At 38.3% G+C, this 23,849-nt stretch overlaps 1 protein-coding gene and 1 long non-coding RNA gene across 2 annotated transcripts; both read right to left on the reverse strand.

Moving 5' to 3' along the window:
* Window positions 1-2,189: 2,189 nt before the first annotated feature.
* LOC133645652 (uncharacterized) lies at window positions 2,190-4,863 on the reverse strand. Its single transcript, XR_009825165.1, has 4 exons — window positions 3,980-4,863; window positions 3,623-3,790; window positions 3,120-3,417; window positions 2,190-3,041 (listed from the first exon to the last, which is right to left on the reverse strand). It is a non-coding gene; the product is annotated as an uncharacterized LOC133645652 (long non-coding RNA).
* Window positions 4,864-4,877: 14 nt separating this feature from the next.
* On the reverse strand, window positions 4,878-20,373 carry tdh2 (L-threonine dehydrogenase 2). Its single transcript, XM_062040496.1, has 8 exons — window positions 19,894-20,373; window positions 14,865-14,907; window positions 14,712-14,782; window positions 14,479-14,628; window positions 14,232-14,404; window positions 14,067-14,157; window positions 8,827-9,096; window positions 4,878-6,872 (listed from the first exon to the last, which is right to left on the reverse strand). Exons 1-8 carry the CDS (start codon window positions 20,078-20,080, stop codon window positions 6,739-6,741), a joined length of 1,119 nt encoding a protein of 372 aa, XP_061896480.1. The 5' UTR covers window positions 20,081-20,373; the 3' UTR covers window positions 4,878-6,738.
* Window positions 20,374-23,849: the final 3,476 nt, after the last annotated feature.

Raw genomic sequence — 23,849 nt, forward strand, 5'->3', positions numbered from 1 at the left:
CGTAAGCACTGCTTATTTCATTGTATGTCCACCATTCATTTATTAATTGCAACTTTCTGCCCAAATGTTTACTCCAGTATCTATTTATTTATCTTATCATATATTATTTGGTGTATCTTATAAATAATCATATGATCGTAACTTATTAAATTTTATATTTACCATCCATTTTCTACCGCTTGTCCCTTTTTGGGGTCGAGGTGGGTGCTGGAGCCTATCTCAGCTGCATTCGGGCGGAAGGTGGGGTACACCATTCTATTTATTTAGTTTATATTAGGCAGCGCGGTGGTACAATGGTTAGTGCATGTGTCTCACAATACGAAGGTCCTGAGTTCAATCCCGGGCTCGGGATCTTTCCGTGTGGAGTTTGCATGTTCTCCCCGTGACTGCGTGGGTTCCCTCCAGGTACTCCGGCTTCCTCCGACCACCAAAGACATGCACCTGGGGATAGGTTGATTGGCAACACTAAAGTGGCCCTAGTGTGTGAATGTAAGTGTGAATGTTGTCTGTCTATCTGTGTTAGCCCTGTGATGAGATGGCGACTTGTCCAGGGTGTACCCCACCTTCCGCCCAAATGCAGCTGTGATAGGCTCCTGCATGCGGAAGGGACAAGCGGTAGAAAATGGATGGATAGTTATTTTTAATTTACACTTTGGACAGGGACGAGGGGGAGAGACTGAAACAAGTCAGGAAAGACAAGGGAGAAGTTTCAAGTTTATGCTTTATGGAGGGCCAAATATTTGCTGAAATGTGTCATTAATTAATTATCAATAGACATTTTGTGTTAACTTATGTGTCATTAATTTAAACATACATCTAATTATCTAATAATTTTTTAATTTATTTCGTTATTTTATGATGTACCCCGCCTTCCGCCCGAATGCAGCTGAGACAGGCCCCAGCACTCCCTGCGACCCCGAAAGGGACAAGCAGTAGAAAAATGGATGGATGGATGATTTAAATCTTTTTTTTTTTTATGTCCTGTCCAGCCACTCAGGCAAATCATATTGTTGATGTAGATGCCCATATCTACTGTACAGATTTGCTGTACAAAAGAGAAGTGTAGGATACTCTTGTTGCCTTTTTGTATTTAACTTTATTGAATCGATATATTTAGTGTTTGGTGCAGGAGCAGGAGAAGATAGAAAGAACAAATGATTTCAATATTTTATAATAATTTTCATCCATCCATTTTCTACCGCTTGTCCTTCTTGGGGTCGCCGGGGCGCTGAAGGGCGGAAGGCAGGGTACACCCTGGACAAGTGGCTGCTTCAACGCAGGGCCTAATTATTTTTCTATTTAATTCATTATTTAATCATTTAATACATGTTTAATTTCATGATTTCATGGTTAATTTGATGAATCAATGATAAATTGAAGTAAATATTTTTAATATGATTTACCCCCCCCCTACATTTACATTTAAAACACTTCCTTGTGGTCTACATAACATGTAATAGTGGTTCTTTGGTCCAAATTGTGCATAGATTATGTTTTACAGACCTTCTTCAAGCCGCTTTCTGACTGTCTCTTCAGAATTTGCTGTTTTGTGCACTGTAAACCCGAGCAAGTTCAGAAAACTCAAAATGTTTTATGTAACTGATTACGTAAAAACTTTTAAGTTATCATAATAAATGTTTTGAGTTACAGTATACTTAAAAAATGTGTGTTCAGTTGACTTAATTTATATTCTAAGTTCAATATAGCATTTTAAATTATCATTAACTTAATATTTATGTCTTCTTCATACTTAAATGATTTGATTGAATATACTTATAAAAACTAAATTACATGGGCTTGAAAAAAATAACTGAATACAATGTATTAATATCAATAGTATCTACTCAAAATATTACAGCTTTATGAACTCAAAATATTTACTTCTTGCCGACTTAATGTGCAAGATGCCCTGTTTTTAGAGAGCTGTGTTTTCTGAGGTTCTGTCCCCCAAAGACATGCCAAAAAAAACTAAGTGTGCAAATTCAGTTGTGCAGATTGTTGTGTACATGTAGCTGTAGAACTATAATCATGTATGTATGATTGTGCAAGAGAAACATCATCCATGCAATAAAAGGTTCTTGACTAAAGTGTTACTGTCAAAATTTCTTAGGGTATAAAACAGCACCTTAAAACTTACCTTTTAAAAAGGCAATAACAACTGTTACATTTTAATTTTTTATTTTCCCAGAACAGGCTTAGTAAAACTGAAATGTCGAATAACATTAAAGTGCAACACCTGGATTCAAACTTTTTTCTTTTTTTTTTTACAAATATATTTTAGCAGCCTATTTTGAATCATTGGGGATGAACAAACTTCCCTTTCTCTGCACTGTATTTACTCAAGGGAGAAAAAAAACAACTTATGAAAGCAGCAGCACATACATCTAAATTTGTGCAAACTAGGAAAATAAAAAAACATACCAAATAAAACAGAATAAAATACAATAAATCAAAGAAAATATAATATAAATAAATAACTGAATCATCATTACAACTGAGGGCTGACTCAGATCAGTGAGGTCAAGGAGGCAGTACAATAAAATTAACAAAATATTTACCTCTCATTCTAAACTTATAAAAAGCCCACTGGGCATACGCAAAAGTGCTTTCAACATTTTAACAGACATGTCTATCAAAATCAGACATGTTAACAGTAGAACAACATGGCTGCAATAATTATGCTGATCTGAACCACATTTATGCATGGTGAATGAGTGCAGGCATGCATTTCTCAGCTTCTTTACTCCTTTAACAACTCATTTTTCTGGTAGAGTAGGCATGGTTTCAGTGCTTTATCATCCAGACACAGCAGGACTTTCTGGATGAATGTGAATGTGTGAGTGAGTTTCTTTGGATAATCTAAGTGTAATGCATAGATTAAACCAAGCAGCACCACAAATGCATCAGCCAAGCTGGGAAGTTCGCTCATAACAACTTCATCCTCTATCCCGATGGATATGTTCTCCGGGCTGAAGCTGCTGGAACCAGTGGAGTCAGGGGCCACAGAGAGAAACGCCAGTGGTCTCCATCTCATCTTCACCCTGCAAAACACAAGAAAATCAATTATAACCAATCCAGAAGGATGTCACACAATTCTTGTTTGTAGAGCCAAAACATACAGTATGCATAGTCCCCCTCTCCTCCTCCTCCTCCTCATCATCTCCTCTGCTCCTTCTTCCTCCCCCCCTCCTCTCCTGTCCTTCTTCCTCCTCCTCAGCTCCTCAAATCTCCTCTCAAAGCACAGAGAGATCAGTCACTGTGTGTGTGTGTGAGAGAGAGAGAGAGAATGAAGCATAACTCTGGCTGCAGAAACATACTTACATTACAGGTTTTGTAGAATTCAGTGTCATCCTCCCGGAGATACACTGGAAGTCAATGAAGAACCAGAGTGCGTCGCATGTTGATGTCATGTTCTTCCTAGATTGAGAAACAAGAAAAAGTGCCATCATGCCCAGTCCGTGTCACTGATATAACAATGTATATGCTTCAGTTATGTTAAAAACAGTAATCTATCTATCTATGATTCAGCAGGATGACTGACTACTATCAAGGTATCTGTAATCTGCAATGACAACACATATGATCAGCATTGTCCCCGTGAAAAAGTCAAACATAAACTTACCTCCAAGTCTTAAATTCTCAGCATCTCTTGCAGTGCCTCTGCTCCCTTTCCAGTCCTTGAGGACTTCTGTCCATACAGTGCAACTAGTTTTGGTGTGTAGCGGTCAAGTTCACAGTAGAACTGGTTGCGTAGTTTCACATTTGTAATACGATGAAACTCTGCAAACACCTGTACAGATATAAATATTTAGGTGTAAAAACAATGTGGAGTTGTCAGATATTTTCTACATGAAATGTTAAATATCAATTACTTTTGTTAACTATTACTTAGCATGTAACCTACACACATTCATAACGTCTAACAAAAGATAGCCTAAGTTAACTGTATTGAACTTTTGTAATTTACTACGTTACTCACCGGCTTCAAGCGCAAAACTTTCAAATTCTGAAATCGGGGTCCCCCGGAACACAAAACATAGATAAAAGACAATTTTACAATAGCACAGCTAAAAAATGACCGTCGTTGTGTGGGTTTTTTGACGAATAACACTCTTTTTCCACTTTTCTTCGCTCCCGCTAGCGTGCAGCCATCTTGAATTTTCTGGATACGTGACGTCAGACGCTAGGGGTAGTGACGTCAGACGTCACGTCCCCTCACGCACGCCCGTTAACTTAGACTTTTCACGTTGAGAGACAGTGTTCACTTACACTTACTAAACGCTGTGAACTCAAAACGCTATTATTCGTTAGGAAAACTTAATGTTTCAGTGTCAGGTGAAACTAATTAACTCACTTTGGTTTAGTTGACGGCAATTGTTATGAGTTTGTAGAACTGTTCGGGTTTACAGTGTGGGTGGTCTCATTTACGTGCTGAAGTCTTCCTCCTGCCCATGCCTCTTTTGACTGCGTCTTCACCCCGTCAGCCATGTTGTAGTTTTTAGCGCCTCTATATCGAGTCTAATGATAGATATAAGTTAGAACTATACATTACTTTGTATTAGAAATGGTAACAGCGGAGGATTTTAGCATGCATGTGCACCTAGGAGCCAGTCTGCCCCACAACAAGAGGATAAAGGAAAATAAGGAATTTATTGACTACAACTTTGGACTACAACTGAATAAAAAGGGACGACTCGCACAAAGCTCTTTGGGTGAACCTTGACCATACATGGAGATATCCATTGACTAACTCGGGCAAAATATATCACCAAAGTCATAAATTCCAAACGGTTTGTTTGGAGCGAATTTGGATGAAGGCAAGATCGTTTAATAAATATCTCTGCCATGCTTCCATGGTTCGATTTAAAATTCACGGGATTTATGGGGATCCCAAATACACAAAAACAGCTACCAACAGGTACGAAAAGTTGATTTTGCATAATAGGACCCCTTTAAATAATTATTGTGGGGGACCTGTGCCCCATTAGATATGTATGTCTTACAACACCAGAGAGAATCACAAAATGATTAAAAGGCATACAAAGCATTGTTTATGGATTCGAGTCATACCAAAGACTATTAAAATGGGACCTATTACCTCCCTGCTTGTCACTCAGCATCAAGGGTTGTGGATAAATCACCAAAATTATTCCGGTGTGCGGCCACCGCTGTTGCTTACTGCTCCCCTCACCTCCCAAGGGGTGAAACAAGGGGATGGGTCAAATGCAGAAGGTACTTTCACCACACCCAGTGTGAGTGTGGTCAGTGTGTGTATCAGTGGTACTTTAACTTTTAACTTAATATTTTTTCAGTCCAAACAATTGTTAGGAGGAATTGGGCTTTGGGTGCTTGACCACAGACATTATCATGAACAGAAAAGGAATGATGTGATGCAATGGTGGAACCTTCTACACTGCCATTTGTATTGTACCAGGGTGTTGTGATGATACATTATGATATGTTAACAAAATGTGCTCAAGTTGTCTATTAACTTCAGCTTGGTGACAGCAGGGGACAAGACCTCTCAGCACTCACAACAAAAACTTGGAAATAAATTGCAATTACTAGTTTGGTACAGCATCCTTTATGAATTGCAGTGGAACTTTGGTTTTCACACACCAAAAATTTGTCTTAGTTTTCAAACATTACCTCAATTTTAGTACAATTAAACACATGAGGGGAATTAGTCTTTGTGCTTTTTTTACTAAGTACTGTTGCAAAATAACCTATCATGGAGACAAATAAATTTGAAGAGTCAAAGAGAGTTCGTATTTCCATAGTGTCATCGAATGCACCACTCTGGTAACGCAAAACAAACAAGGGTAATTTGGCGCTTAACGGCTGTCCTCAGTAGTTCTCGTGAATAGACTTAGACTTCTTAGACTTAGACTTCTTTTTTATTGTCATTCAAATTTGAACTTCACAGTACAGATAAGAACGCAATTTCGTTGCATTAGCTCGTTGTAGTGCAGGATAAAAGAGCAATAAGGTGCAGATATAAATAAATATATTATCAATAGTAGATATTTGTTATATATTGTATATATTATATACAAATATAATATAATATATCAGTATATATTATATACTGTATATATAATATGTAAATATTACATATATGTTTAATTTCATATTGCTGCTACGGTACATTTTTAGTCTACTTTATACCTGCATTATCCTTTCCATCCTTACACTTTCCATCCTTTGTAACTGAGCTACTGTGTGGAACAATTTCCCTTGTGGATCAATAAAGTCTGTCTAAGTCTAAGAATGCTGAAAATCCACGTAATTATTCTCTATACAAAGTGTTTTGTGTTAACTTTTGGATGTCTATATTGGATTAATTGGATTTACTTTGTTTTCTGAAGGAAAAATGTTTGTGTACAGTTTCAGACCCTTTAAAAAAGATTAATAACAAAAACCGAGGTGCAAGTGCGGTTTAAGCATCATCACAGTCAATTTCAACAGCCAAAGCTTTTCAAGTTAAAAATAACATTGTTATTTTTTTTTCCATACCAATTTTCAATTACAACAACAAATAAAACAGCACAGTTGAGTATGTAACTGGACAGTATGTAATTCCTGAAAAACAGTCCTAAATGCGCGTGTGTGTGCGTGTGTGTGTGTGTGTGTGTGTGTGTGTGTGTGTGTGTATTCTTCATTTAGTCAATTTTAAGGAGTTATGCACAATAATTCAAGGTGAAACAAAGTCAGTTAGTCTATACAGCGCAGATATTGCTAGCTGACTGGCAAACACTTGTCCTGAATGGAGTGCAGCATATCTGACACCAGCTCCTCCAGCCCAAACACTGGCACCCAGCCCCAATCTCTCCTGGCGTTGGTGTCGTCAAATCTCACCGGCCAGCTGTCTGCTGCAAAAGACACAACCATAACAGCACAGCCAATGACGTTCAACCTTTCACTTTGTGGTATATCCTGTACAGCAGACGTTGGTAAGACTTTATAATAAGTAAACAATATCAGCATCAGTAAATATTGAATTCATAATAAATAAAGCATATTCCCGACATAAACACTCATTAGTATGCCGTTTATAAAGACAGAAATAACCATTCATATAAGTCTGATAATACTGGATGTGTATGTATAAATGTCTCGAAAGATTACTAAAAGTCTTACTCACAAAAACTTCCTAAATAATGTAACAAACCATTGACAATACCTAAGTATTATGTAGGAATGCTAACGCAGTCTTTTATAAGTAATAAAAGGCAAACATTACGTTTTTTGGATGCGAATGTTAATACAGTAATGAGTAAAACATATACAACGTGTTTATGGACTATCAGTGAGTGCACTGCAATAAAGAGCTGACAAAACATACGATAAAAAAAGACTAGATTTGAGAAAAAAATTACTAAAAACTAGTGTAATTATCTGTCTATGCAACTTGTTAATTTTACATGATAAGACATTATAAAATAAGATTTGTTTAAATCTAGAAATTAGCAGGACTTTTAAGATAGAAATGCAGTACATCTGGAAAGTATTCAAAGCCCTTCACTTTTTCCACATTGTGTTATATAACAGCCTTATTTCAAAATGGAATATATTAATTTTTGTCCTCAAAATTATACACACAATACCCCCAAATGCTAAAATGAAGGTTATTATGTAAAGTCAGTGACTAAAAATAAGTAAATAGCTTTTAAAACAAGGGAACGTTCTAGAAATTAAATTTAAAATCTTGGCAAGTGGCAAATAATTTGCAGTGTATTCATTTCAGATATATGCTTTATAATTCTGAATTCAGTATTTACTAGGGGTGTAACGGTACACAAAAATTTCGGTTCGGTACGTACTTCGGTTTAGAGGTCACGGTCCGGTTCATTTTCGGTACAGTAAGAAAACAACAAAATATACATTTTTTGGTTATTTATTTACCAAATTTGTAAACAATGGCATAACATACATATACACACAAAGTCCATTGCCAGGGTTAATGTGGTCAACATATATCAAATAAAAACTAAATAAGATAAGGCTACGAATGGTTTCTTAACAAAACTTTTCTACATATAAAGTGCTTTTTTTGATTGATTGATTGAGACTTTTATTAGTAAATTGCACAGTACAGTACATATTCCGTACAATTGACCACTAAATGGTAACACCCCAATAAGTTTTTCAACTTGTTTAAGTCGGGGTCCACGTTAATCAACATTAAACTGCCTCAAGTTGTTGCTCAGATTAAATAAAATGACAAAACCTTTCTTCTACATATGAAAAGTGCAACATTAAACAGTTTCAGGTCAACTCAGCCTCAGATTAACTTTTCTTTCCCCCCCCCCAGCCTAGCTAACTTGGCAGTAAGTGGTGGGAGCTGTTTGCTCGTTTTTATCTTTGTTGAAGCGATGTTCGCTTGGGGGTGGTGCCGCTTCAAATGGGTTAGCATGTTTGACGTGTTGGCAGAAGCATGCCTTACCGCTGCTGAACAATGTCGGCAAACCTCCGTCCTCCATTGTTGTATCGCACCGCGCAGCCAAAGTGTTCCCAAACGGGAGATCTTAACGAGGCAGGAGGGTCTTCCAGCTCTGGCTTTTACATGTTGTCCTAGCCCGGTCGTTGCTAGCATGCCGTGGGTTGTGCCTCAGTGTGCATTGTTTACACAACGTGCGCTACGCTACTTTATATGTCCGTGTGGAAACTCGTTCGGTACACCTTCGAACCGAACCGGAACCCCCGTACCGAAACGGTTCGATACAAATACACGTACCGTTACACCCCTAGTATTTACTTATGCTTTATGAATGCTTGACAGTGTGTATTTATTTTAAAGTGTTACCCAGACGTTTTAAGTCGTACCGATGGTCTGACGGACAGCGTCTGGATTGTAGGTGACCTTAAGATGAGGGAGATGCTTGCGGATTTCGTGGGCCACCTCCTCTGGAGTGAAGCTCATGGCAGCAATGTTGTAGGTACGAAGGGAGAGCTGGCACTCGGGAGCCTGCATGAACTCTATAGTGGCACGGTGGCAGTCAGAGATGTGCATCATGGGAAGACGGGTGTCGGGGCGTAAGTAGCACTCATGGTGACCCTTGCTGAGGGCATCATGGAAGATTTGAATGGCATAATCTGTCAATAAAGAGGTTGCGAGCGCTTAGTCTGTCACACTCACAAGTTGATTCAATGTTACTGAAAAATAATAAGCTTCAAAACATCACAACTTTTGCTGCAACTTCCTGAAAAAACTTCCACAAATTCTCCTTTTATGTTTGTGTGGTATAAAACAGGTAACGCAATAATGCAGTATTTGCTTTCCAATTTTTGTTGACATCTTGTGCTTTTCTAGTTTAAGGTTACAAGGAATTGTTTTAAACAATGATAACAAATTTATAAAATTACAAGTTAATTTAATATTATTGAACAAAAAACTTCAAAACATCACACTTTTTTCCGCAACTTTTCTGAAATACTTCCGCGAGTTTAGACATTTTAGGCCGCAACAATCACAAAAACAGCCTGCAAAATTCTGGAGGGACTGTAAAATACTCCATTTGTCATATATGAAATTTTTGACTGACTATGAGAAACTCTACATATTTTCAATAAGAAGACATGATGAACTTTCAGGTCTCACCAACATCAGAGATGCTTTGTTTGGGCACTCTATTCCGCTGAATTATACACAGGCAAATGGTCTGCTTTGTTACATGCAATATTTGGCCGTACGATAACCAAGACAGTATAGAAAAACTGGGGAAATGTCACAAATGTCAACAACATGGCCAGACTGCAAAAAGCCCGCGAACAGAAACTGCGTGCAAACTGACACCCAAATACTTGAACATTATGATTGAATGTTTAGGCATTGTTTAACAGGAAGATTCATCATTGTAACAATACTTATAAACATAGGTACCCTTTGAAAATTAGGGAACTACAAACCCCGAAACCAGTGAAGTTGGCACATTGTGTAAATCGTAAATAAAAACAGAATACAATGATTTGCAAATCCTTTTCAGCCTACATTCAATTGAATAGACTGCAAAGACAAGATACTTGACGTTCGAACTGGAAAACGTTGTTATTTTTTGCAAATATTAGCTCATTTGGAATTTAATGCCTGCAACATGTTTAAAAAAAGCTGGCACAAGTTGCAAAAAGACTGACAAAGTTGAGGAATGTTCATCAAACACTTATTTGGAACATCCCACAGGTGAACAGGCTAACTGTGAACAGGTGGGTGCCACGATTGGGTATAAAAGCAGCTTCCATGAAATGCTAAGTCATTCAAAAACAAGGATAGGGCGAGGGTCACCATTTTGTGAACAAATGCATGAGCAAATTGTTGAACAGTTTAAGAACAACATTTCTCAACGTGCTATTGCAAGGAATTTAGGAATTTCATCATTAACGGTCCGTAATATCATCAAAAGGTTCCGAGAATCTGGAGGAATCACTGCACGTAAGCGATGATATTACAGACATATGTTGCCATCCAAGCAACGTTGTAATGGACGCCCCTGCTTATTTCAGCAAGACAATGCCAAGCCACGGGTTACAACAGTGTGGCTTCATAGTATAAGAGTGTGGGTACTAGACTGGCCTGCCTGTAGTCCAGACCTGTCTCCCATTGAAAATGTGTGGCGCATTATGAAGCCTAAAATACGACAACGGAGACCCCAGACTGTTGAACATCAAGAATGAATGGGAAATAATTCCACCTGAAAAGCTTCAAAATTTGGTCTCCTCAGTTCCCAAACGTTTACTGAGTGTTGTTAAAAGAAAAGGCCATGTAACACAGTGGTAAACATGCCTGTGCCAACTTTTTTGCAATTAGTTGCTGCCATTGAATTATAAGTTAAAGGCCTACTGAAACCCACTACTACCGACCACGCAGTCTGATAGTTTATATATCAATAATGAAATCTTAACATTGCAACACATGCCAATACGGCCGGGTTAACTTATAAAGTGCAATTTTAAATTTCCCGGAGAACTTCCGGTTGAAAACGTCTATGTATGATGACGTTTGTGCGTGACGTCAATCATTGAAACGGAAGTATTCGGACACATTGTATCACAATACAAACAGCTCTGTTTTCACCACATAATTCCACAGTATTCTGGACATCTGTGTTGGTGAATCTTTGGCAATTTGTTTAATGAACAATGGAGACTGCAAAGAAGAAAGCTGTAGGTGGGATCGGTGTATTAGCGGCTGGCTACAACAACACAACCAGGAGGACTTTGACTTGGATAGCAGACGCGCTATCCGACGCTAGCCGCCGACCGCATCGATGATCGTGGTGAAGTCCTTCGTCGCGCCGTCGATCGCTGGAACGCAGGTGAGCCCGGGTGGTGATGAGCAGAGGAGAGCTGGCGTAGGTGGAGCGCTAATGTTTTTATCATAGCTCTGACGAGGTCCCGTAGCTAAGTTAGCTTCAATGGCGTCGTTAGCAACAGCATTGCTAGGCTTCGACAGGCGGCACAGCATTAACCGTGTAGTTACAGGTCCAGTGTTTGGTTCTGTGTCTCCTGATAGTAGTAGTGTTGATCTTCTGTCTATCCTTCCAGTATGGGGCTTTTTTTCTTTTGTTTCTACTTGCATTTAAGCACGATGCTATCACGTTAGCTCCGTAGCTAAAGTGCTTCACCGATGTATTGTCGTGGAGATAAAAGTCACTGTGAATGTTCATTTTGCGTTCTCGACTCTCAATTTCATTTCAGTAGGCCTACTGAAATGAAATGTTGTTATTTAAACGGGGATAGCAGATCCATTCTATGTGTCATACTTGATCATTTCGCGATATTGCCATATTTTTGCTGAAAGGATTTAGTAGAGAACATCGACGATAAAGTTCGCAACTTTTGGTCGCTGATAAAAAAAGCCTTGCCTGTACCGGAAGTAGCGTGACGTCAAAGGTTGAAAGGCTCCTCACATTTCCCCATTGTTTACACCAGCAGCGAGAGCGATTCGAACCGAGAAAGCGACGATTACCCCATTTATTTGAGCCAGGATGAAAGATTCGTGGATAAGGAACGTGAGAGTGAAGGACTAGAGTGCAGTGCAGGACGCATCTTTTTTCGCTCTGACCGTAACTTAGGTACAAGGGTTCATTAGATTTCACACTTTCTCCTTTTTCTATTGGATACTATATCCTCTTGAAAATGAAAGTCGAGAACGCAAAATGGACATTCACAGTGACTTTTATCTTCACGACAATACATCGGCGAAACACTTTAGCTACGGAGCTAACGTGATAGCATCGGGCTTAACTGCATATAGAAACAAAATAAATAAGCCCCTGACTGGAAGGATAGACAGAAAATCAACAATACTATTAAACCATGGACCTGTAAATACACGGTTAATGCTTTCCAGCCTGGCGAAGGTTAACAATGCTGTTGCTAACGACGCCATTGAAGCTAACTTAGCAACGGGACCTCACAGAGCTAGGCTAAAAACATTAGCTATCCACCTACGCCAGCCAGCCCTCATCTGCTCATCAACACCCGTGCTCACCTGCGTTCCAGCGATCGACGGCGCGACGAAGGACTTCACCCGATCACCAATGCGGTCGGTGGCTAGCGTCGGATAGAGCGTCTGCTATCCACCTCAAAGTCCTCCTGTTTGTGTTGCTGCAGCCAGCCGCTAATACACCGATCCCACCTACAGCTTTCTTCTTTGCAGTCTCCATTGTTCATTAAACAAATTGCAAAAGATTCACCAACACAGATGTCCAGAATACTGTGGAATTTTGAGATGAAAACAGAGCTTTTTGTATTGGATTCAATGGCGTCCGAATACTTCCGTTTCAACGATTGACGTCACGCGCATACGTCATCATACATAGACGTTTTCAACCGGAAGTTTAGCGAGAAATTTAAAATTGCACTTTATAAGTTAACCCGGCCGTATTGGCATGTGTTGCAATGTTAAGATTTCATCATTGATATATAAACTATCAGACTGCGTGGTCGGTAGTAGTGGGTTTCAGTAGGCCTTTAATGATTATTTGCAAAAAAAAATCAGTTTCAGCGTTCGAATATTAAATATCTTGTCTTTGCAGTCTATTCAATTGAATATAAGTTGAAAAGTATTTGCAAATCATTGTATTCTGTATTTATTTACGAATTACACAACGTGTCAACTTCACTGGTTTTGGGTAGGGCTGCAACTAACGATTAATTTGAAAATCGATTAATCTGTCGATTGTTACTTCGATTAATCGATTAATAATCGGATAAAAGAGATAAACTACATTTCTATCCTTTCCAGTATTTTGGGGGGAAAAAAACAGCATACTGGCGCCATGTTCTTTCAACTTGCCAAATAAAGAAGGAAAATGTTACAAAAATGCACACTTTTGACACCCCTGCTGTAGATAATAAAAAATTTAATCTAACAAATCTGACGACGCATGTGCGTTTATCAAAACTCTCTCGCTCTCGCTCTCTGTCTCTGCCCCTCCCTCACGAATGCTACTGCGCCACAATTGTTTAGTTTTTAACCCCTTCTTAACCCTGAATGTACATTGTTATTACACGCAACCATAACTCAAAATGCCGGACATTTGAGGCATTTAAGAAACACCGCCCTGAGTTTCTTAAATGCCTCAAATGTCCGGCATTTTGAGTATTGTTTACACAACGTGCAGTATGCTACTTAATATGTCCGTGTGGAAACTCGTTCGGTACACCTCCGCACCGAACCGAAACCCCCGTACCGAAACGGTTCGATACAAATACACGTACTGTTACACCCCTATTATTTTGATTATTGTTTCTCAGCTGTTTGTAAATGTTGCAGTTTATAAATACAGGTTAAAAAAACAAAACAAAACAAAAAACGCAGCCTCGGCGTATGCGCATAGCATATATCCAATGAATCGATGACTAAATTAATCGCCAACTATTTTTATAATCGATTTTAATCGATTTAATCGATTAGTTGTTGCAGCCCTAGTTTTGGGTTTTGTAAATTGAATGGTTTAACAGAGATATTTTTTATTGATGAAGAAAAAATGTGGAATTAGTGTCTTATGTTCCCACAGCAGAAGAAGCTAGTACACATTCAGATGACGATGATGAAGAAATACCTGTTGTGCCTCCCCCAGGATGTGTGTTGAAAGATATCACTCCCGGGTAACGCAAGCAGCGGAAATCCAAGCCATATTTAATATGAAGATACTAGAAGAAGCGTATTGATTTGTTACTCTGTGTGAACAAAAATCAGATTCAAAAGTTATTTAAAACAAATGTACCTCCCCCATTAATTCGCCGTGAACTTTGGACACCCCATAGATGGTTTGTGGTCTTTGGACACAAAGGTCAGGCACAGGGTCCCGAGGAGAAGAAGGACCAAATGCTCCGATGGTGCTCGGCACAAAGAGGCGCAGACAGTTCTCCAGAGCCAAGTCCAGCACATTATGAAGACCTTAACAGAAAATGAGAGCTTTGAGTGCATTAAAAAAGGTGACGAATGTAACACTAGTGCACATTTAAGCTGACCTGTGATGTTGATTTTGCGCGCCAAGGCCACATTAGCCTCCCCGACAGCGCTCAGCAGAGCACTGTAGTGCACCAGCCAAGTGATGCCATTATTTACAACCAGTTCTCTGAGATGTTTGTAGTCCAACACATCAGCATATACAAATGGACCTAAACAGAGAGAGAACGTTGAGGCCACTTATTAACTTCTAAGTTAGCATTTATTAATACTGAATGGAAGAAAATGAACATACCACTCTTACAAACATGAGGTGGGGGCTTCTTTATGTCGGACAGGATTACATTCTCTGTTCCATACTGCTTCCTGGACAACAATTGAGGAATGGTGCCATCAGTGTTTTCAAGCATACTGGGATTTTTTTCAAAGTAAAAAAAAAACAACTCACCTAAGTAACTCTGCGAGCCCCACACCTAATTGTCCAAGCCCACCTGCAATCAAGGGGGTTTAATATTTAAATCAGTGCTACCAAATGACACCTATTTTCAATCAGATTAATCACATTTTTGCATTTGGATTATTCATCTAAATTCAAATTAACTTAAAAAAAGAGCCCCATATTAGGACACAAATACAATTTTATGGTCAGAATGTCATACGGGAAAGGGTCGTATTATGATTTTTTTGGGGTCTACATAACAAGTATGCATTGACCTGATCACTGACCAACCAATACGTCTTCCAGGTAACCATCCACAGTTAAGGTAAAGGAGCATGTACAGTTGAAATAAATTGCTTTATTAATCTGTATGTAAACACAATTTATGTGATTATAAGTTAACTCGTAATTTTTTTAACAGCCTTGATTTAAATCATAAAGTTGTAGTGAGTTTCGATGGGCTATTCTAGAATCAGTACCATTTGTAAATAGATATGTAAACATACAATAGAATTGACTAAATATTTGTGCGCATTGATCTAATTGCATAATTAAAGCACCAATTTAGAACTGTCAGTTTTGGTTGATTTTGGCGGCGCCAAAGCGGTAGTATTTTGCCTGAAGGAAGACCACATTTTCCATGAGGACCAGTGCATGGCGTTGCAAATCGTCAGACACTGCTGTCACGTACATACAGACTGACACGACAATACCACAATGATTCAGTATGACTGATCTTTCCACAGTAGGGACCTACATATTTTACTCAAACTTTATATTTGCGGTTTGCAGTCATTGTATTGTTTTTTCTTTATACAGTACTTTTGAGTTTGTTGCGTGGCTTGTCGTGTCAGTGTGGAACTGAAAACTATCAAGCTGGTGGATATTTATTGCTACCATGCAAATTTCTGATAGCAAATGTTAGCATTATCATTTTGATTTGAGCATTGAAAGGTACTTATTATTAAAGCAGGAACAGAGCCAAGGCAGCATCGGTCGAAAATTCCTCCTTGTCTTTGAGCTCAAGCCAGCAAGTGAAAGCCGGGCCAATGTGGATCCTTGACTGTCCTTTTATTGAGGGATAGCCTCCCTTTTTTCTTTTTTTGTTGTTGTTTTACAGCTTCTGCCATGATAGCAGTAATTGCACGAAGGCGTTCGCATCGACTTCTGTCTTTTTAATGAATGGGCAAGAGGGAGTGAAGCAGTCTGCACATTTGTAGTTTTTTTTTGTGTGGCAGGGTTCCTGCCACCCTTGCCCCAGGCCATGACAGAGGTGCCATTGAACTAGTTGTAAGTCGATGGATGTATCATCCCAAAAGTTATGAAAATATTGTATGAAGGTTAAAAGTTACTTAGTGCTGCTTTCAAAACACAATTGTTAATTTAAACTACCTTGAACACTGAAAAACTAGCATTTGTTTACTGTTCCTGCCTCTGAAAGGGTAAAATTAGACTGTATCATGAAATATAATCATATTTCACATATTTGTTCTACTCCTTATTCCAAATACACTTATTTGTTTTTATTTTTATTTAAAACAGTTTAGCCAAAATTTACACTTTGGTCAAGCTCTTGGGTTTTCACTCAGTCCTCTTACCCTAACACAGGGATGTCAAACTAATTTTCATTGAGGACCACGTCACATGTATGGCTGCCTTCAGAGGGCCGCTTGTAACAGTAAATAATATTTAAATATAAATGTATCATCACCTCATGATATTATTATGCAATTGCTTATGCATTTGATCATTTGATATTTTCTATGTACTAATTCATGGATAACTTGCTTTGAAGTCATAAGTGAAGTTGACAACCAGATATTTAAATATTTATATTTATTCTTACAAACATTTTTTGCAATACAGTGTGTAATAATATATTTGTTATATGATCAGAATTTTTAAGGTTAAAAGATGCAATTTTATGGAGTCCATATATTTTTCTGTCAAAATGGAAAGAACAAATACATTTAATAAGAAAAATAAAGTACTCTATTGATGCACATTATTTCCATGCTTTTGCAGGCCACATAAAATGATGTCGTGGGCCAGATTTGACCCCCGGGCCTTGAGTTTTACATCTGTGCCTGAACACATCACACCCTCTGATAAATGTAGAATATTCCACAAGTCACATGGTCAACATTAAATTGCATTATTCAGACGACGAGAAGGCTGGAAATAAGGTTCCTCTTTTTTTTCTGTGTATTGGATGACTATGAATATACATACAGTACATACAATATACATTTACTTTCATTCCATTATAGGTCACTCAAAAAGTTGTGAGCGGATTTTCATGAAACTTCCTGGAAATGTCAGACATTGGACAAGAAACAAGTCATTACATTTTGGGGCTGATCCCGATCATTTCTACCACGTTATGTTTACGTCACGAGCCTCACCTCGTGTGTGTATGCTAGTGGCTCCACCTCCACCCACAGAGACAAAGACAGTGACTGAGAAGAGGCTTTACTTTATTTGTTTCATTCCGCTATTGACAGCTGAAAAGGTTATTGGCAAATGTTCATCTACATTTCAGAAAATGTCAACAGTAAGATAAGGAACATTTGTTAACATTTAGGTGCTGATCTGGATCACAGTCTGATTAAGGAATTTTTCAGATAGGGTCTGGCAGAGTGCTTTTCTAGTGCATGTATTTACTAATTCTATGCTAAAAACTCACTCCTGTTACTTTTCAGTCCTGTTACTCAATTAAGCCAATACACAGTTTGAGTAGTTCGATATGAGTATTATTAGATTTAGAGTTTTAAAAAGACAAACATTTACGTTTATTTTGAGAGAGTTACAACAAAATAAAGGCACCGATTCGATGGAATAGCCGGCCTTATGTATTTACAGTATACATATAAAAAAAACTAAATCAGTGTTGTTAATACGCTGTATATGATGAGTAGACAGAAAATGAGTTCCAAGATGTTCTAAATTGTAATCCTTCAACAAAATGAGATTGATTTGTGTCTCTATTAGCAATGATTTTATTTATTTTTTTAACACTGAATGGGTTTTTTTTTACACTGAATTTATGCAACTTAACTCTTTTAAAGGCCTTCTGAAACCCACTATTACCGACCACGCAGTCTGATAGTTTATATATCAATGATGAAATCTTAACATTGCAACACATGCCAATATGGCCGGGTTAACTTATAAAGTGCAATTTTAAATTTCCCGCTAAACTTCCGGTTGAAAACGTCTTTGGATGATGACGTATGCGTGTGACATAGCCAGTGAAACAGAAGTATCGGTACCCCATTGAAAACAATACAAAATAGCTCTGTTTTCATCTCATAATTCCACAGTATTCTGGACATCTGCGTTGGTGAATCTTTTGCAATTTGTTTAATGAACAATGGAGACTGCAAAGAAGAAAGCTGTAGGTGGGATCGGTGTATTAGCGGCTGGCTGTAGCAACACAACCAGGAGGACTTACTTGGATAGCAGACGCGCTAGCCGACGCTAGCCGCCAACCGCACGGATGATCGGGTGAAGTCCTTCATCGCGCCGTCGATCGCTGGAACGCAGGTGAGCACGGGTGTTGATGAGCAGATGAGGGCTGGCTGGCGTAGGTGGAGCGCTAATGTTTTTATCATAGCTCTGTGAGGTCCGGTTGCTAAGTTAGCTTCAATGGTGTCGTTAGCAACAGCATTGTTAAGCTTTGCCAGGCTGAGAATTATTAACCGTGTAGTTACATGTACATGGTTTAATAGTATTGTTGATCTTCTGTCTATCCTTCCAGTCAGGGATTTATTTATTTTGTTTCTATCTGCATTTGAGCCAGATGCTATCACGTTAGCTCAGTAGCTAAAGAGCTTCGCCGATGTATTGTCGTGGAGATAAAAGTCACTGTGAATGTCCATTTCGCGTTCTCGACTCTCATTTTCAAGAGGATATAGTATCCGAGGTGGTTTAAAATACAAATCCGTGATCCACAATAGAAAAAGGAGAGAGTGTGGAATCCAATGAGCCAGCTTGTACCTAAGTTACGGTCAGAGCGAAAAAAGATATAGATAGATAGATAGATAGTACTTTATTGATTCCTTCGTATGTCTTGCACTGCATTCTAGTCCGTCACTCTAACGTTTCTCATCCACGAATCTTTCATCCTCGCTCAAGTTAATGGGGTAATCGTCGCTTTCTAGGTCCGAATCGCTCTAGCTGCATTGAAAACAATAGGAAAATATGAAGAGGCGAACAACTGACTACGTCACGGCAAGGCTTTTTTTTATCAGAGACCAAAAGTTGCGAACTTTATCGTCGTTGTTCTATACTAAATCCTTTCAGCAAAAATATGGCAATATCGCGAAATGATCAAGTATGACACATAGAATGGATCTGCTATCCCCGTTTAAATTTAAAAAAATCATTTCAGTAGGCCTTTGATAGTCATAATAATAATAATAATAATCCCTGGGATTTATATAGCGCTTTTCTAAGTACCCAAAGTCGCTTTACATGTTAAAAACATTCATTCACACCTTGTGGTGGTAAGCTACTTTCATAGCCACAACTGCCCTGGGGTAGACTGAAATGAAATTGTTATCAGAATTTGAGGTGAAAAACTTGAGTTCACAAAAGTGAAAACAGAAAAAAATTCAGTAACATAAATTCAGTGTCAAAAAAAAAAAAAGGTAATAAAGACACACATTTAAATACATAAATAAAAAAATTGTTTTGCCATAGTAATCTATTTGCGCTTTTTAACCCTCAGCCTCGTGATGACCAAAAATATCATCGTGCTACTGAAGCACAATGAAAACAACGGCACATGTGTAGAGTATTCCACTTGTACTACAAAGATTTGAACTATTATAGTAGTGATTTTATTCAAAACATAGAAAGATAAGTAAATGTGTTCCTTTCAAACCAATTATATGTTGTAGTATAAAAGTACAACAGTTAATAGAGGATTAGGTTTAGGATTAAGTGTTAGGATGAAATGTGTAAAAAAAAAGAAAAGTTAAAAAGTTAAAAAAGCCTTCCTTTAGTCATTGGGCGCTAGGGAAAGATGTCTTACCTGTGATAAGGACACGAGGGTTTTCCTGGGCTGGTGGTGGATTACAGTTCTCATTCCTGTTCCACTTGCTCAAGTGTCCATGCATAGAGCCAAAGCTGCGACCGAACAAATTCTGAGTCCAGCTGCGAAAACATTGGCAAGACAAACCCAGACCAGCCAAAACATAGACTCGACCACCAGGTTGCATGGCCAGTAGCAGTCCTTACGGAATTTAAGTCAATTGAACTATGAGCATGTTGACAGAAGAACAAATGTATATGCCGTGTTCCAAAGGAACACTACATAAAAGTTGTTTAAATTTAAAAACTGACCAAAAACAGTTAATTCTAAAGACACAGCTCAGTAAAGCTTAAATTTTTAAAGCTGTGTAAAATGCGCACAAGTCCACCCAGCTGGTTCACCCCCAAAACGGCATTGGTTGTAGAAAATCACGAAGGGCTTTGTGGTTCTTGTCTACATTTTACATTCACTTGTGCCTCTTGCCTAAACAGGATAATGCTGACATGCTGTGCACAGGGATTTGCTTTGTGAAGCGTGTTTAGCTGAGCTTAACAGGACTGGGAGGTGTGTCCATTATGCAGCCCTGAACTGATAATGTGCTGTATGTTCAAAAAACAGAAAAGTTTAGAAAGGTAGGATAATAACTCCCAAAAATGCAGATTTTAAAGATTGGAACAAAGATGTACAGTTCGAACATGCATTTGTTTTCATCGTTTAGTTTTTTAGTTGAATGCATGCAAACATATGAAAGACTGAAAAATTAATATAATCTTTCCTTTTTTTGTAAACTTGTTGTTCAGTGAGAAAAGTCTAGTGGAGGGTCTAGAAGTAACATTTTTAGAGTAAGTAAATGTTATTTACTCACTTGGCTAAATAGAAATCAGCCTCAAATCCCCAATCAAAGTAAATGATTGTACAGAAAATGTATGGGTTCATAGTAGGGCTGTTAAAATTAACAATCAGCTTATGTGATTAATCACAAAAAATGAGCACAGTATACATGTACACATTAATTGCGCAATTTATTTTCACCCCACATACTCCTTTATCTCATCTGTGGTTACCTGAGGTTGCTGGTCGGTGTGCTCTCTGGCAAATTTCACAAAATACACCCTGACTGGACTTTGTCTAAAACTGCTACACCAAGTTTTAAACAAAAAAATGAAGTCCATTCAAGTAACACATTTACCAAATGTTGCTGTTTCACATTCTGACAATAAAATTGCATTTGTGTCCCAATATTGGTATATATATTTTTTTTGAAATTAGGGCGATCTATTGATTAATCCAAATTCAAAAATGTGATTGATCTGATAATTGTTTGACAGCACTACTGTACAGTCAGAAAAAGAGTACCTTTGTTCATATAAAAACTTGTCATTAACATGGTATGATAAAATATATAAGTTAATTTTAGCGTGGTTTGACAAGAAAAATTTGAAATTGGGTCTAGCTGTAAAACTCTTATTAACAAAATGTTAAGCTTTTATTTCGGTGTCAGCAGTAGTTGATTCACACATTTACATCCAAAAATATTGTCTAGATAAAGGTTAATGAGGACCAATGTCACAGTTGAAATTTGTAAGACTGTATACACATCCAGTGACGTGCGGCAATGCTTCATTTCCTATCTTTAAAGTCTTGCGCTTTAATCTACGTAGTACAGGTTAAAGAGGATAACAATAAAAAGAAGAGAGTCAATGTATTTCACTAAAACACAAACAATAGTTTTCAAATGCACTATATCTAACTGAAAACTATTGGTAGCCTTGTCGTACCTTTATTTTTATATTAACTACATGCACCTAACAGGCTCCAAAATAGGTTCAAAATATGATACTTTGTTGTAAATGTTTAACAGTTCGAAGACATTTTTGTGAAATAAGTGAAGTGAATTATATTTATAAAGCGCTGTAGAGACTCAAAGCGCTTTACAGAGTGAAACCCATCATGTACATATTTTAAGTTACATTTAAACCAGTGTGGGTGGCACTCAAAGCAGGTGGGTTAAGGGTCTTGCCCAAGGACACAACGGCAGTGGCGAGGATGGTGGAAGCGGGGATCGAACCCAAGTTACTGGCATGGCCGCTCTACCAATCGAACCACAATCTTGCCAGTCAGATAGATTCAGTCAGCAGAGCAAGAAAATAAAGAACCTACAGTGACTACTACTACTACTACATTGTCTTGTTGCTGAGCCCAGCTGACCAAATAGCCGTGTTCACACATGATGCCTTATTCCTACACACATAGCATTTCTTGTACAAAAATACACAACACACGTAATGTTTTTTCTGTAGTGACTGTGCCAGAGGTGAACATGCATTCTACTAAGGTGGCAAATTATGACGCTTTAAATCTATCGCAGCATCAAGCAAATAGTCTCAAGATCCCCATCATATCAATTCCTTGATATGATCGAAATTATTTAAAGCGCACTACACAAAATATACGTAACGTTATTAATATCACTACTCTGGATAACATTGACAAAAATTCCTCAAAACAGCCCACTACCTATAATATGGGCTTTTTAAACATCAGATCATTGTCTCCCAAAATATTATTAGTTAATGAGGTCATTTGAGACAACAATCTTAACATCATTGGTCTCAGTGAAACCTGGCTCAAACCAGATGAAGTTTTCCCACTTAACGAGGCATCTCCTCCTCACTATATGAATGCACATATTGCCCGTCCCCATAAAAGGGGTGGAGGGGTCGCACTAATATACAATGAAGACCTTAACCTTACCCCTAACCTAAGCAATAAATATAAATCATTTGAGGTGCTTACTAAGAGGTCTGTCACACCGCTACCTCTCTACCTGGCTAACTATGGATGCCGATGCGTCATCCATGTTTATTAGAACGTATCAAAACACGTATTGATTGGTATGTCACACTTAGCCTTTTCTTGGTTTAACTCCTATCTTACAGAAAGGATGCAGTGCGTTTCCAATAACAACATGACCTCGGAGTATGTTAAGGTAACGTGCAGAGTTCCACAGGGTTTGGTTCTTGGCCCTGCACTCTTCAGCATCTACATCATTATACGCAAATACGGTGTTAGCTTTCATTGTTATGCTGATGACACCCAACTCTACATGCCCCTAAAGCTGACCAACATGCCAGATTGTAGTCACCTGGAGGCGTGTCAAAATGAAATTAAACAATGGATGGTGATGATGAATGCTGCCTGGTTTTCTCCAAACATGACACCTGACATTCATGCCAAAGAGTCTAATTTTTGTCTCATCAGACCAGATAATTTTGCTTTCTCATGGTCTGTGTCCTTCAGGTGCATTTTGGTAAATTTTTACTAAGAATTGGCTTTTGTCTGGGCACTCTACCATACAGGCCTGATTGGTGGATAGGATGGTTGTCCTCCCGGAAGGGTCTTCTCTCTCCACAAAGGAATGCTGTAACTCTGACAGAGTGACCATCGGGTTCTTGGTCACCTCCCTCACTAGGGCCCTTCTCCCCCCATCGCTCAGTTTAGACTGCCAGCCAGCTCTAGGAAGAGTCCTGTTGGTTCAGAATTTCTTCCATTTATGGATGATGGAGGTCACTGTGCTCATTGGGATCTTCAAGGAAGCAGATACTTTTATGTATCCTTCCCCAGACTTGTGCCTCGAGACAATCCTGTCTCGCAGGTCTTGTTTAGCACACTCATTGTTTATGTTCTTTGTTTGTTTGTTTTTTGTTTTGCTTAGTTGTTGTTTTTTTGTTGTTGGTTTTTTGTTTTTTTTTTGTTTTTTTTTTGTTTGTTTTTTTTTTTTGTTTGCTCCATGCTTTTTTAACCTGTAAAGCACTTTGGTGCAACCTAAACAGTTGTTGAAAATGTGCTATATAAATAAAGTTGACTTGACTTGACTTGACTTGACTACAGACAATTCTTTCGATTTCATTCTTGGTTTGTGCTTTGCCATGCACTGTCAAGTGAGGGACCTTATA

Source organism: Entelurus aequoreus, linkage group LG03 (assembly GCF_033978785.1).
Source record: "Entelurus aequoreus isolate RoL-2023_Sb linkage group LG03, RoL_Eaeq_v1.1, whole genome shotgun sequence".
NCBI classification, from domain to species: domain Eukaryota; kingdom Metazoa; phylum Chordata; class Actinopteri; order Syngnathiformes; family Syngnathidae; genus Entelurus; species Entelurus aequoreus.

What these genes read in the sequence shown, in the direction of transcription:
- tdh2 (XM_062040496.1), bottom strand. Translation starts at nt 20,080, where the DNA reads ATGCAACCTGGTGGTCGAGTCTATGTTTTGGCTGGTCTGGGTTTGTCT. An exon ending in CCCTCGTGTCCTTATCACAG is followed by an intron (nt 14,908 to 19,893) that starts GTAAGACATCTT and finishes CCTTGATTGCAG; the next exon opens with GTGGGCTTGGACAATTAGGT. An exon ending in GCGCAAAATCAACATCACAG is followed by an intron (nt 14,405 to 14,478) that starts GTCAGCTTAAAT and finishes TTTTCTGTTAAG; the next exon opens with GTCTTCATAATGTGCTGGAC.